Here is a 14,214-nt window from a genome sequence, read left to right as displayed (position 1 = left end):
GTACCAGAGATGAATGTTAGAGAATGGAAAAACTGAATATCATCCTAAAAGAGATAAATAAACGCAAAAAAGCATGGTGAGGGAAATGACTATTTGGTGTATCTGGTGACAACTGGGAATTAGAAGGGCATTAATCTGTCCTTCATTTTGGTATTGTGTTCATAGTTTACGTTGTCAATGAAATATTTTAATCATGACCCTTATATTCAACAACTTGGTAATGAGTTAAATTGTGTGATGATGAGATAACGTCTAAAGCCTTTTCCTGTAACATCTTCTTCGTAATTGGTTCAGTGGTTAGGAGTTCTCACTGCTGTGATCTGGGTTTGATTCCTGTTGCATCAAGTGTTGTGCAAATGTGGTCAACAATTCTGTATATTTCGATCATAGATCAGATAGGGTAATACACTATTGGTGTAAACAAAAAAATAAGGCAACTGTTTTTTTCTTTCTGTGCGGCCAGTATCAAACGACTCTCGACCCAGTACCGACCCAGTGACCACTGCAGTAAAGGAAACAAAAATCTTTTTGTTTTTTGTTCTTCTTGAATTTACAAATCAAAATGAGTTACTTGATAATAAAAGGGAGTCGGAGTGAGTAAAGTAAGGTGTGCATGTCTGCGCGTGCGCGGACTACCCCTCCCTTTTGCCGCCTCCTCCTCTCGCTCTGTTCCAACGACTGTGCTGAAGTCGCCAAGCCGTGGATTGAGCGTTCGTCCCCGGCCGACGGCGCGCTTTCTCTTAGTTACTCCCCCTCCCTTACTTCCCTCCTTCCCTCCCCCGCCGAGCGGGATGGAAAGTGAGCTGGTGGTCGACCTGCTCTGCGCCCTCCTCGTCGACACTACACTACGCCGCTCGTCTTCGTTTTTTCACCGCTTTCAACTAAAGCTAACTCCCCGCTCCATTTGACAGACGCGCCTTATAAGGAGACATAAAGGAACACAACTTGAAAGTAACTAAACTGCCGTGGGAGAAGGTCACCTTTTTTGGATGGAGGATATCCGGACGGTGAGTTGAAATTGGGTTAAAATTGGTTTTGTGAAGTAATCGAAATTGACAGCGGTAGCTCTGTTCGCTATCCGTGTTTATCAGTTTTTTTTTTTTTAAAGCAGGCTCCATTTCTGTGTGAAATTCAACAGGTTTGGGCCATTCTCTTGCACCTTGCTTCAAAGAAATCAGAAAATATGACAGCTTTATATTTTATACACTAAAAAGGGTGTCCACGCTGTTCAAATGCCTTTTTGTTAAGTACAAGGAGGAAATTAACTGGGAGGTAACTTGTTTTTTTTGACCGATAACCATACCTGTCAACCTCCACGGCTGCATACCCTTACAAACTGTCGTATTTTCCCTTACAAAATACAAAAAAATCTTACACCGTATTTTTTTTCAAACGTGTTTATTTATGTAGTTTAACATGTTATATTTTACATGTGTTTCGTTTTAACATATATATTGTAACATATACATAATATATATGTATATATATGTATATATGTATATATATATATATTTGACAATGATGACAATAACCTTTGAACCATGCATGCTAAGTTCTATATAAATGATAGATTTTGTTGTGAGATACTGAGCTGCTCGACATGAATGAGGTTTATTATAAAAAAAGTAAAAAAATGAAGTACCTTGGACGTTCACTGTAGAGGGAAAAAATACATAGTAATATAATTAAGTAGAATAATACATTTTCTTACTCAAATTATTAATTCATTTTCTGCATTAAATTATTGTTGGTAATATACTGATTAAAGGGATAAACACAAACCTGTCTTTTTTCATTTTCTTCTTTTATACTTCTTTTTTTTCTTAACTTCTTTTTACAACTTAATAATTCGTAATATGATGCATCAAAGCAAGTGAACCGTCTAATGAGTTGAGCCGAAAAATCTGGTTCACTAGACAACTACGACATGAAATCCCCAGGCGGCAGACGCATGCGCACAGTAGCATCGAACCGCTCGCTTCGTTTGTAACGAAAAAAAACGATACAGAGATAAAGTCTACCGCAGCGAACTCGTTTGACTTGATTGATATGCCGTTTTGTGATAGTCGGTGTATACCGGATGGTACCCATAATTTACAAATTTTTGTTTTCCCGTACAGATTTTCTTGTACGTCGTACACGTATTAAAATGCATAATAAACGTACCTTGTATGTCAAAAACGTACATGTTGACAGGTATGCCGATAACGGATACAAACCTGCGCCTTTAGACCGATAACTTTTCACTTTATTTCTAAAACGGCATGCTGTATTTAGACAAAAAATAAACAAGAACTCAAGAATAATGCAATCCTATTTATCTGTGTCTATTTACAATTACAATAACATTATACAACCCTTGTTGACGTGTCTCTAAAAAATAGTTGGCTAAAAAGAGCTTGATTTTATCAATCATTTGATAAATCAATCAATACTTACTTGTATACTACTTTCCTTTTCAAAAAAATTGGAATACAATGTAAAAAGTAACAAAACAGGTCAATATTGATGAGAAGGGGGACATTTTTTTCTTTACTCAATTGAATTAATCTTTTAGGGATGCACGACTGCTGTTTTTTCCTACTTTTGCTGATAACCGATAAAATCATTCTGGGGAATAATACCAATAATGTATCTATTTTAACTGTATGCTATATTTAGAAAAAGTGAAAAATGCGGAAAATAGTCAAGTCATGTCATGTTTATTTGTATAGCTCTTAATCACAAAGAGTCCCAAAGGGCTGCACAGACCACAGATTATTGCAAACCACAGACTATTATTACACCATCCCCTGATCTAAAAACTACATGAGGGAGAGGAAAAACTCAAAAACCTCAACATGAGGAAAATGAAGAAACCTTGAGAAGGGAGAGCACATGAGGTAATCCCCCTTTCAGGATGACCAGTATCTTGCAATAACAAATAATACACAGATATTGTCAACATAAAATATGTTATTCATATGCTATAGAATAGAAGTGTGTTTTAAGCTTAGATTTAAACATTTGCACAATACATCACTTTGAAACATTTACAAGTGCTCCAATACTGAAGGTCACACATGCCTTGGCTGAGAAAAATATATCACTAATTCATCTGAAGTAGTTTATCTCAACTCTACATATTAGTCACAATAATCAATACAAATACATATACACATGCTACATCGGCTACATGTAACAATTGGCTGCTAATGGCTACAGAGTTCTCTCATTCTGAAGCAAATTTATGGCAACAAAGTTTTTTTTTAAAGGAGTAAACACGTTCAAATATTTACAGTAAACTTTGCATATGTCTAGTACAGTAAAGTAACACATTGTATTGTGATTAAAACACTCTGACTTGGTCGGGAATATGACAATCTTAATCAACTCGCTTATTACCCTTAATTCAATCGGCGTTCACGCGCAAACTTTCCAAATCTTATAAAATAATTTATTCAGGTTAAAAGTCTTCTTTTTATAGAATAATGCTGTGCCAAAAAGCTGAGTGTCCAGTTGACTTGGGCCATACAATTTAATTCCAGATGCATTTGGGAAATTTACTCTTAACATCACCCAACCTGATAGCTTAGATTTGCTGACATTGGTGTCGCATATAACAGCCGATACCTGCCAGAAATCTCTGCCTTCATTTCCTTCAACATTGCCGTCCGTCGCCCTCTTGGCAGCCTCCTATTGTCTGGTTTTTATTTATTAATTTTTCAGGAACATTGTGTTCCTGGGAATGCAACTGTTGTCCCATATTATTTCCGCTTACTGATGACTGTCTTACTTCACTGCCTCTCGTGAGATTAGAAATTCTTTTGGGGCTCTTCTTAACTTTGGAACGATGAGATCCTCTGAAGATCTCTGCAGACTGATGCTTTTGCAGATAAAAACTGTCGGGGAAAAGCCTTTTTGGAAGGTTTGAAGTATTTGGGGGATTAAAGGCGCTTTGAATAAAGACACGTTTGCTGATTGCAGTCTTCCATTTCAGAAACCGAAATGTGAAACTGCCTCATTCTGAAAACAGCAACAGCTAAGTGATGAAGTGGTGTGCAACAGGCCCGCAGAGCCCGCACCACACCAATTTATTTCTTGAATTTGAGCTTCACTGAAAACACATTGTCTGTTTCGGTGTTGCGACTACGTAATATAGATTAGAATAGAAATGTATTGAGTGTCACAAACTAGTGGTGTCAAACATTGCCTGCAGACCAGACCAGGCCCCCCAACAGATTTAATCTGTCCCGCGAGAGTATGCTAAGGGGAACCATCTGAGAAAATTAGCATCACATCGTCAAATGATGACCTGCAGCAAATATGACCACTAGATGTAACCAAAAGCCAGGCACCACTCCCAAGCAAACCACCCACTGCAAATGTTTAGCAGTCCCTCATTTTTTGCAGGTGATGTGTTCCAAAAAGGACCTGAAACAGTCAAAATCTGTGTATTCCGTGTACAGGCTGTTGGGATAGTACCATACTTGAGCCCAATCCAATTATACCCAGCCTTTACTTTAATAGATGTTTTCAGCCAATCAGAACACAGGGCAGACGACAGCCCGGACCCTTTTATATCACAGACAAGCATTGCATGCTAGGGCCTTCACAATCAACTCATTGTGCATATGATCGATGGGAACCGAAAGAAAGTTATTAGTTGTATAGTAAATGTTTCATTTTCATTATTCTGCTGTTGGGTCGGTTATTTGTCAGTAAGAGAAGTTTGTAAGGTACTGCAGCCGCTTGCACTTTCTTTGAGGATTGATATGGTAATGAAAATTGAATTGATATTGACTGCTGTGCAAGGTAATTAAGATTCACAGACTGCAAATAAGTGTCTTAAACACAGCACAATGTTTTACTTTTCCTATTCCAGACATTTCCCTGCTTATTTTCCGTAAATGTAAAAAATACATGTAAATTGGTTAATTTTTACAGCTTTCTAGTCCTGCTGCCTAAAATCTGTTACCTTTTTTCCCCATAAATTTGCGCAGAAGGCTTCTAATCAGGTCCACCTTGTAGTCCGAAATTTACATTACTTTACGCTGTTAATAGAATGTTTAATCAACAACTCAAATTTTAACCCATTCTTTTTCCATAACTAACGTATTTATTCATGTGTAACACGCACTAGTGTGCTACACACACCCTTAATATTTTTGTGTAAAAATCAGTATAACATTTTGTAAGTGACGGACGTTAAATACATGCAGCCTGTCACAACACAGGACACAGGACTCAATTGCATGCGTTTCTCAGATTTTATTGAAAGAGAGTGAGAGTAAGGCTTGCTTGATTGCTTGATCCGAGGACTGGCGGAGAGCGGGTTCGAGCTAGGCGGGGGGGACACTTCCGTGTCGGAAGAAGGCAGGCGGGAATGGCACGTCGTTTGACCAGGGCTGAAAATCAGAGGCGATGTCGAGTTCGTAATAGTGGTCGTAGGCAGGCGGCAGGCAAAACAGGCGTAGTCAGGTTCGGAAACGGATCGAAAAACGGGAATCAGGCAGGAAAAAGGTTTTAACAGGGACAAAGTCGGACGGGAACGCTCACTGAGTGAAACACAACAGCTCGCAACAATCTGACAAAGTTTGACTGAAGTCGGGGGCTTAAGGGGCAGCATATAGAGTATCCTGACCAGCTGTATCTCTGTGTGGTGTGGAGGCTGCAGCGCTACCGACTGGGGTAGTGTGAGGAGGGTAACGAGGACAGCAGAGAAAATAATCGGGACTACACTTCCCTCCATTCAGGACATTGGCCAGAAGCGCTGCCTATCCCATGCTAAGAACATTATCGGGGTTCTCTCACCCCCATCATGGACTGTTCACTCTGCTAGCCTCTGGGAAGAGGTACTGCAGTGTGCGGTGCAGGACCACCAGGTTCCGCAGTAGTCTAGTCCCCCTGGCCATTAGACTGTTAAATGGTCAATCTAACATATAGTTAACCTAAATCTAAACGGCTGCTAATCTGACTTTTTGCACTACTGGCAGTTCTTTATAGCTTGCCACTCCTTGCACATTTGCTCTCTGCACTATTGTACTTACAGCGTTATTGTTACAGTGTTAATGTTACTGTTTACCTGACTTGTTAACCTGACTGCCCATTTTGCACATCTGGTTAGCTACTCCTCTTGCACTATCGGCACTATGGTAAAATACTATACGTAGCCATAATACAATACAACTTTTACTTATATCTGTACATTCAAGGAAATGTGCGGGTCAGATGTATCGACATTTCGTTCTGTATACACGTGTACTAGAATGACAATAAAGTAGATCTGAATCTGAATCTGAATCTGAAGAAGGGTGTGGCCACCAATCAGCTTGTCTGGGCTGTTGGCGCCAATCAAGCTGCCTCGGGTGTTCCAAATAGGGCAATTATGACAGCAGCCATGATTAAACTTATGTATTGACAATATAATCTGTGAACACAACACAATACACATACATTTTTTTTAATTTAATGTCTTTTAAAGTTTGCTTCATCCTTAGATGCAGTAATCCCTCGTTTCTCGCGAGGGTTGCGGTCCAAAAACATTCTGTGTATGGTCAATCACCACGATTAGAAACCTTTAGTTATTAATTTTATCATTTATTTAATACTTAAGAGCAAACCCAATTTACAGGACCAAGTATTTGTTTATAAAATACAAAAGTACTATATTTTGTTTAAAACATTTTTTTTTAACAAATAATTTATTTTCTTTAAAATTATAATTTAAAAAATAATCTTGCTGTTTTATTACACAACTGTATGGATTAATGACCCAGTCCACTTTACTTTACATGTTACTTTGCCCCCAGCATGCAGTTGTTATGGAAAACCGCATTTACGTTCTGGTTCTGTCCTACAGAAACCATGTATTTTTCTTTTATCGTTTTGAAAAAGCACAAGGGAGCCGCTAGGGAACGCCAAAGACCTGCATCTGGTTTCAGAGCAAGTTTAGCGGGTGGAGAGGTCCAACCTTTTCGCAATAAAAAGCATTTTACTCTGTTTAGCCAACGAGAATGCACAATGAAAATCTGCGGAATAGAAAAGCCACAATAAGTAAACCGCAATATCGTAAGGGATTACTGTTCACTAAAGAGTATTTTCCCATGTCGAGATTTTTTGTGTTTATTTATATTTCAGTATCACTTTATGTTTTCTCCATTTTCTAACATTTGTCTTGGTACCGTGAATAAAAGAAGTGCGATGATAAGATAAAATGTAATACCTTTCGCATCTATATCATTAAGGGTCTAGTGGTTAGGATTCAGCACTCTCACCTTCGTTACCCAAGTTTGACTCCTATTGCAGCCAATGTTTTGAGATTGTGGTGAGTGATATTTTTCGACTGATCAAACATTGGACAAAAACGGTATTATGCTACAACCACCTAACCTTGTGTATAACAGGCACAGAAGAGCTCTTTTAAGTCAAGTCATTTTTATTTGTATAGCCCTTAATCACAAAGTGTCTCAAAGAGCTGCAGTAAGTGAAAAAAAGACACAAATAAATAAAGCAAATCAAGTTTATGGTAAATTCAACAAAGAAAAATGTTATTCAACTATAGTTTCAATCGTCGCAGATTAGTTGACCATTAAAATAGTCGTGAGTTGCAGCCCTAGTCATCGCTAATGTTTGCATTGCTGTGGCGTTAACAACTTTAGCATTAGAAACACTCATAGGGAGTTGATTTCCTGCTGTCAATACCACGTCTAATCAACACCACTAATTTTAACTCGCATATCTCCCCCTCTTCTTCCCTTGCTATTTATTTTCCTTCAGTTTGCGCACAAGCCGGAGTCAAGCTGGTCGTGAAGGCGCAGGATCTGTCCCCCCTTTCACCCCAGCTCGGCGACAGTATGGCAGCCGGAGTGGCGGCTTGGCTTCCTTTCGCCCGGGCGGCCGCCATCGGCTGGATGCCTGTGGCCAACTTGCCCATGCCCGTGGCGCCAACCGAAAAGAACAAGCGCCAAGACGAGTTAATCATCCTAAATGTGAGCGGACGTCGCTTCCAAACCTGGAGGAACACTTTGGACCGCTATCCGGACACTCTTCTCGGAAGCTCTGAAAAAGAGTTCTTCTACAACGAAGAAACAAAAGAGTATTTCTTCGACCGGGATCCCGATGTATTCCGTAGCGTTCTCAACTTCTACCGCACTGGCAAGCTCCATTATCCTCGCTATGAGTGCATCTCCTCTTACGAAGAAGAACTGGCGTTTTTCGGTATCGTCCCGGAGATTATCGGTGACTGTTGTTATGAAGAGTACAAGGACCGAAAGCGGGAAAATGCTGAGCGATTGATGGACGATCAGGAGGACAACAAGGATGCTAAGCTACCGAATATGACCTTCAGAGAAACCATGTGGCGGGCTTTTGAGAACCCTCACACTTCCACCATGGCCTTGGTCTTCTACTACGTCACCGGGTTCTTTATCGCCGTATCAGTTATCACCAACGTGGTGGAAACAGTCCCGTGCGGTTCAGTGCTAAACAAAAAAGAAGTGCCTTGCGGCGAACGCTACACTGTAGCTTTCTTCTGCATGGACACAGCGTGCGTGATGATCTTCACCGTGGAGTACCTGATGCGTTTATTTGCCGCCCCAAGTCGTTATCGCTTCATGAGATCGGTAATGAGCATCATTGACGTGGTGGCCATCTTGCCCTACTACATCGGCCTGGTGATGACGGACAACGAGGACGTGAGCGGCGCTTTTGTGACGCTACGAGTTTTCCGAGTCTTCCGGATCTTTAAGTTCTCGCGCCACTCACAGGGCCTTCGAATTCTGGGCTACACGCTCAAGAGTTGTGCCTCAGAGCTGGGATTCTTGCTCTTCTCGCTCACCATGGCCATTATTATATTCGCTACCGTCATGTTCTATGCTGAGAAAGGTTCGAGCTCCAGTAAATTCACCAGCATCCCTGCTTCCTTCTGGTACACCATCGTTACCATGACGACTCTTGGGTAAGAGACAACCAGACACCTTTTTATCCGGTTACGAGCACGCAGCTGTGCGCGGGTTTGTGTGTTGTTGCCCCCGTGACCCCGAAAACCACAAGAACTGATTCTGAGATGTACAGTCAACCTCCGGAATACGACATTAATCTGTTTTGATGTGTAATACATGTGGATATAAATTACTAAGATTTTAGATAATTATAAATAAAACCTTGGAAAGGAAAACATTGAATTCCGTGACGCGGATAAATAGCAGACTAGAATCTTAATAAGACATCAACCAATAGCAGACACAAATTTTTACATAAAGTATGCTCGAACACTACGAAGTTTGAATTTTATACGTTTTTGGGCACACACAATTGTTAATGTTGTGTAGTAGCGAAAAAGCGTTAAAGAGGGCCTGGAAAAACATATTCAAAATCAAAAAGTTCAAATGTCAGGTCGAGTGTACTGTATAACCCGTGATAATCTCTTGACTAGGCATGGGCAGTTTTTCCCAGAGACGATCGTGCGTTAAAATATATAAAATCGTAAAGTGAAAAAGCGGTAAGGGGGATTGCCATATCCCATGGGTCTACTGTACTTTGTTTTTACGATCGGGTTGTGTCAAGACAGAGTAAACAGCCTTCAGTTTACAGCTGTTTTTCGAACCGATGATGCTCTGTCGGGGCAGAGCAGCCATCAAGATCCTGTCTTCTCTCTTACTAATGGTCGTAGCGTTTCTTTTATCCGCGACCGATAAGAGACTTGGGAGATGGCTGTCGGACAGAAAAGGCCGAGTTGAAAAGCGAGGCAATGAGACAAAAAATGAGTTCGGAAGCAAAGATGACACCATTGTTTCCAGTTTCGGACTTCCCCCCCGGTTACTGAAATGCATTTTTAGAGTGAACGAGAGCACAGACTTTGTGCTTTCAAGGCTCTCACGCTGGATTTTTATATCACACTAGTTGCGTCAAGTGCTTCTTAGGCCTTGAGATTTTGGACAGCTGGCAACAATCCTATTTAGTATTTTGTTGTTTATTAAAATGTTATGCAGCAGCTATTTACAAATATGTGAGCAAGATATTCAACTTTGGCACTATGAGTACTGTTCATACTTTTGGCAAATTTATAGTGTACTCTTATGCTAACTGTCCCGAATCAACTATAATTATATTTTTACTCGAAGCCCTGGTGTGTGTTCTATAACGACCCTTATCGGTATTCATTCATTTTATAAAAAACGCTATGGATTCAAATACTAAGGAAAAACGATAGTACTATCTGACGAACATAATTTCGGGCATACAAACTTGCAATTACTGGACTGTCTCAGAAAATTAAAATATTGTGATAAAGTTCTTTATTTTCTGTAATGCAATTAAAAAAACAAAAATGTCATACATTCTGGATTCATTACACATCAACTGAACTATTTCAAGCCTTTTATTATTTTAATATTGCTGAATTTGGCTTACAGCTTAAGAAAACTCAAAAATCGTATCTCAAAATATTAGAATATCATGAAAAAGTATACAAGTAGGCTATTCAACTAATCACCTGAATCATCTAATTAACTCGAAACACCTTGCGAGGGTTTCCTGAGCCTTAAAAACACTCAGCTTGGTTCAGTAAACTAAATCACAAGTATGGGGAAGACTGCTGATCTGACTGCTGTCCAGAGGACCATCATTGATACCCTCCATCAGGAGGGTAAGACACAAAAGGAAAATTCTCAAAGAGCAGGCTGTTAACAGAGTGCAGTTTCAAAGCATATCCACAAAAAGTCTGTTGGAAGGGAAAAATGTGGCCGGAAACGCTGCACAACCAAGAGAGATGACCGCAGCCTTAACAAAATTGTGAAGAAGAGCCGCTTCCAGAATTTGGGGGAGCTTCAAAGACAGTGGGCTGAAGCTGGAGTCCAGGTATCAAAAGCCACAGTTCACAGACGTGTCCGGGAAATGGGCTACAATAGCCGTATTCCCATGGTCAAGCCACTTCTGAACTCAAGACAACGGAAGAAGCGTCTGACTTGGGCTATGGAGAAGAAGCACTGGACTGTTGCAGAGTGGTCCAAAGTCCTCTTTTCAGACGAAAGCAAGTTTTGAATTTCATTTGGGAGTCAAGGCGCCAGAGTCTGGAGAAAGGCTGGAGAGGAGCAAAATCCAAGTTGCTTGAAATCCAGTGTGAAGTTCCCACAGTCAGCAATGGTTTGGGGAGCCATGTCAGCTGCTGGTGTTGGTCCACTGTGTTTCATCAAGTCCAGAGTAAATGCAACTGTGTACCAAGAGATTTTAGAGCACTACATGCTTCCATCTGCTGAAAAGCTCTATGGAGATGAGGATTTCATTTTCCAGCATGATCTGGCACCTGCCCACAGTGCCAAAACCACCAGTAACTGGTGCACTGACCATGGCATCACTGTCCTTGATTGGCCTGCTAATTCCCCTGACCTGAACCCCATCGAGAATTTGTGGGGTATAGTTAAGAAGAAGATGAAAGACACCAGACCTACAAATGCAAATGAGCTGAAGGCCGCTATCGAAGCATCCTGGGCATCAATAACACCTCAGCAATGCCACAGGCTGATTGCCTCCATGCCACGCCGGATTGATGCAGTAATTCGTGCAAAAGGATTCCCAACCAAGTACTGAGTGCATCAATGGACATTTTCAAATGTTTGATTTAGTTTTGCTGTTATAAAATTATTTTTTTACTTGGTCTGAGGAAGTATTCTAATATTTTGAGATAGGATTTTTGAGTTTTCTTAAGCTGTAAGCCAAATTCAGCAATATTAAAATAATAAAAGGCTTGAAATAGTTCAGTTGATGTGTAATGAATCCAAATTGTATGACATTTTTGTTTTTTTAATTGCATTACAGAAAATAAAGAACTTTATCACAATATTCTAATTTTCTGAGACAGTCCAGTATATTGAAGCCACTGACATGGTTGGCCATCAGCTTGCTACTTCAGAAATCCGAATAATCATTTTGAGAATGTAGATTTAGGACATGATGGCCTGCATGCGATGGTCACAGAGTCCTGTCATTCAGGGAGTTCTCACTTTTTTGTCTACTGTTTCAATATCTAGCCACTTGACTGCCGGCTATGATTCACGCCTCGCTGCTATTGTAATTGTTAGCTGCTCATGCATGGTCCTTTATTGTGACTTGCTTTCCTTAGCTAGTCATGCAAGTGAATTTTGCAAAGCCCGGTGATTTAGTCAACTTCTACTTTCTTTCAACTTTTTCCTTTTCTATTCAATCATGTTAGCCACTTGACTGCATACTGTGGTTCGCCATAAGCCGCTTCATTATTGTTAGCTGCTCCTGCTTCATTTATTAGTGTCATTCGCCTTCCACAGTTGCTCATGAAAGCAAATATTGCAAAGTCCTGTTCTTTAGGCATCTTCCATTTTTCTTTGCAGTGTTTCCTTGTCTAACCACTCATGGTACCCTCTTGACTACAAGCAATGGCTTGCAGCTAGCCGCCACGCTTGTCTCAGATTTCAGCAATTCAGGCATCTCGAGTGTGTCATTGACTTTTTTCCCTATTGTTTCCTTCTCTAGCCACTCATGTTAGCCTTTTGGCCGCTGGCTGTTGCTCACCACTAGAAGTTACTGTCATTTTTGGTTATTCTGCATGAATCAAATTTGCTCCCTCTTTCTTCGTCACTTGCCTTCTTCAGATGATCACCGTCGAATTCCCAGGATCCTTTCTGGATAGGGTTTTTTTTTTTTTTTTTTTTTCTCAACATTCTCTAACATTAGCCATTTATGCAAGTACACTAGCATTAGCAAGGAGCATCTGTGTCCACAATGCTCTTATTGTGAGACAGAGGACAAGGATGTTCGCATAACAACATTTTTGAGAATTTAATTTATTAATTTTTCTGGCCTTTTTGTTTTTTTTCCCCGCGCTAGTTTCTAAAGTTTGAATGGACAGACCAAGATAAGCACTTACCTTTTCCTTTCAGCCCTTATTTTCTTTCTGTTTTGGATCAACGAAGGAAAAATAAAATGTCAATCAGTCAAAGTTAGCCAGCTCTGACCAACTCAGGGTACTCGCTCTCTTCAGTTGCTCCGCGTGGATCCAGTACGCTCAGTCTTTTGTTGTCGCTGGGACTTTTTTTTTAGTCCTTTCGCCGACTGTAATTCATCCTTGCTTACGCAAAAAAATATGGAATTGGCCTCTGAATTTTGCAGTTTCTTTCTTAGTGTCATTTCCGGATACACATGCTTCAGATTCATTTCAGGCTACAACGACCTCTAGTGGTAAATTATTAAACACAGTCTGTTTGAAAATTGAATTTTAATTTGAAATGCATCAATAGACTAGCTGTTGAAAGGTTAATCTCATACATTGGATCCTCTCGAGGTGTGCAAATTAATCCAAGGTTGGAACTATCACAAATGGTTTGACATTTATTAAGTTATACATACTTGCATTGTCGAAAACACATAAAAGCTGCGTACCATTCAAAAGCCGGGATTCTGAGAATAGGTCATTTAAAAACATGATTCAGAAAGTGAGGCTGAAAAACGTAGCCTGCTTTAAAATGTCACAGATGCGGAGGCCTTAAAAAAAACGTCATGGACTCGGTTGCAATAGTCACACTCATTTCCTTGTCATCCTGCCAGTTTGAGGAAAACCAGAAACCGGACTCGGTAGAAAATGAATTTGATCACTCGGCTGAGATGTTTTTCCAACTCGTGTTCATGGAATACAGACGAGTGAGACTTAACACAAAACGGCGAGTCTTGAGGCTTTTTTCAAACTATAAGTGTCAAGAGCCGAGGTGTCTGTCAAAATAAGAGCTGAAGATGAGCAGTCCTGTTGTGGTTTTTATTACAGAATATTGTGGGTGCAAATGTGCTATTAAACAATGGCTGTAAATTGACAAATGCCTCCACTTAAATGGTTGACCGTTCCTTTCATACTGGAAAGACAATACTAGAGTTAAAATGAAACCTAAAAGCTGAAGTGGAAAACAAACAGGAGTCCATTTGCCTATCACGCGAAAGGTCCCCGGTTTGAGACCGGGTGGAAACATATGTTTGCCTGGAGAGGGATGGGCGCCGCCAGGCTGTACTTGACCCAGACACACCACAGGAAATGATACCTCTACGACCCTAGTGGTTAGGAAATCCAAACAAACAACCAACCTTTTCCAAACGGGTTCTAATAAGTACTGATGTAGTTCAAGGCCACGTTCTGGCGATAAAATAAAACACAACTGAAACAATGGAGAAGCTGAATAACAATGACTGGAAAATGAATAAAATCCAAAGTCAATA

General features: G+C 40.2%; 1 protein-coding gene across 1 annotated transcript in view; it reads left to right on the top strand.

Moving 5' to 3' along the window:
• Window positions 1-644: 644 nt before the first annotated feature.
• Window positions 645-14,214, top strand: part of kcnd3 (potassium voltage-gated channel, Shal-related subfamily, member 3) — a 166,858-nt gene continuing 153,288 nt past the window's right edge. Inside the window, exons 1-2 of the mRNA XM_088332896.1 lie at window positions 645-1,007; window positions 7,759-8,938. Coding sequence (XP_088189022.1) covers window positions 7,836-8,938 — 1,103 coding nt within the window. The 5' untranslated portion in view covers window positions 645-1,007; window positions 7,759-7,835. The remainder of the gene's footprint in view (window positions 1,008-7,758; window positions 8,939-14,214) is intronic.

Source organism: Urocampus carinirostris, chromosome 3 (assembly GCF_059441175.1).
Source record: "Urocampus carinirostris isolate Australia breed hairy pipefish chromosome 3, RoL_Ucar_1.0, whole genome shotgun sequence".
Classification (NCBI taxonomy): Eukaryota; Metazoa; Chordata; class Actinopteri; order Syngnathiformes; family Syngnathidae; genus Urocampus; species Urocampus carinirostris.
Note: the sequence above shows the minus strand (reverse complement) of the source record. Positions and strands in the feature narration are given on the sequence as shown.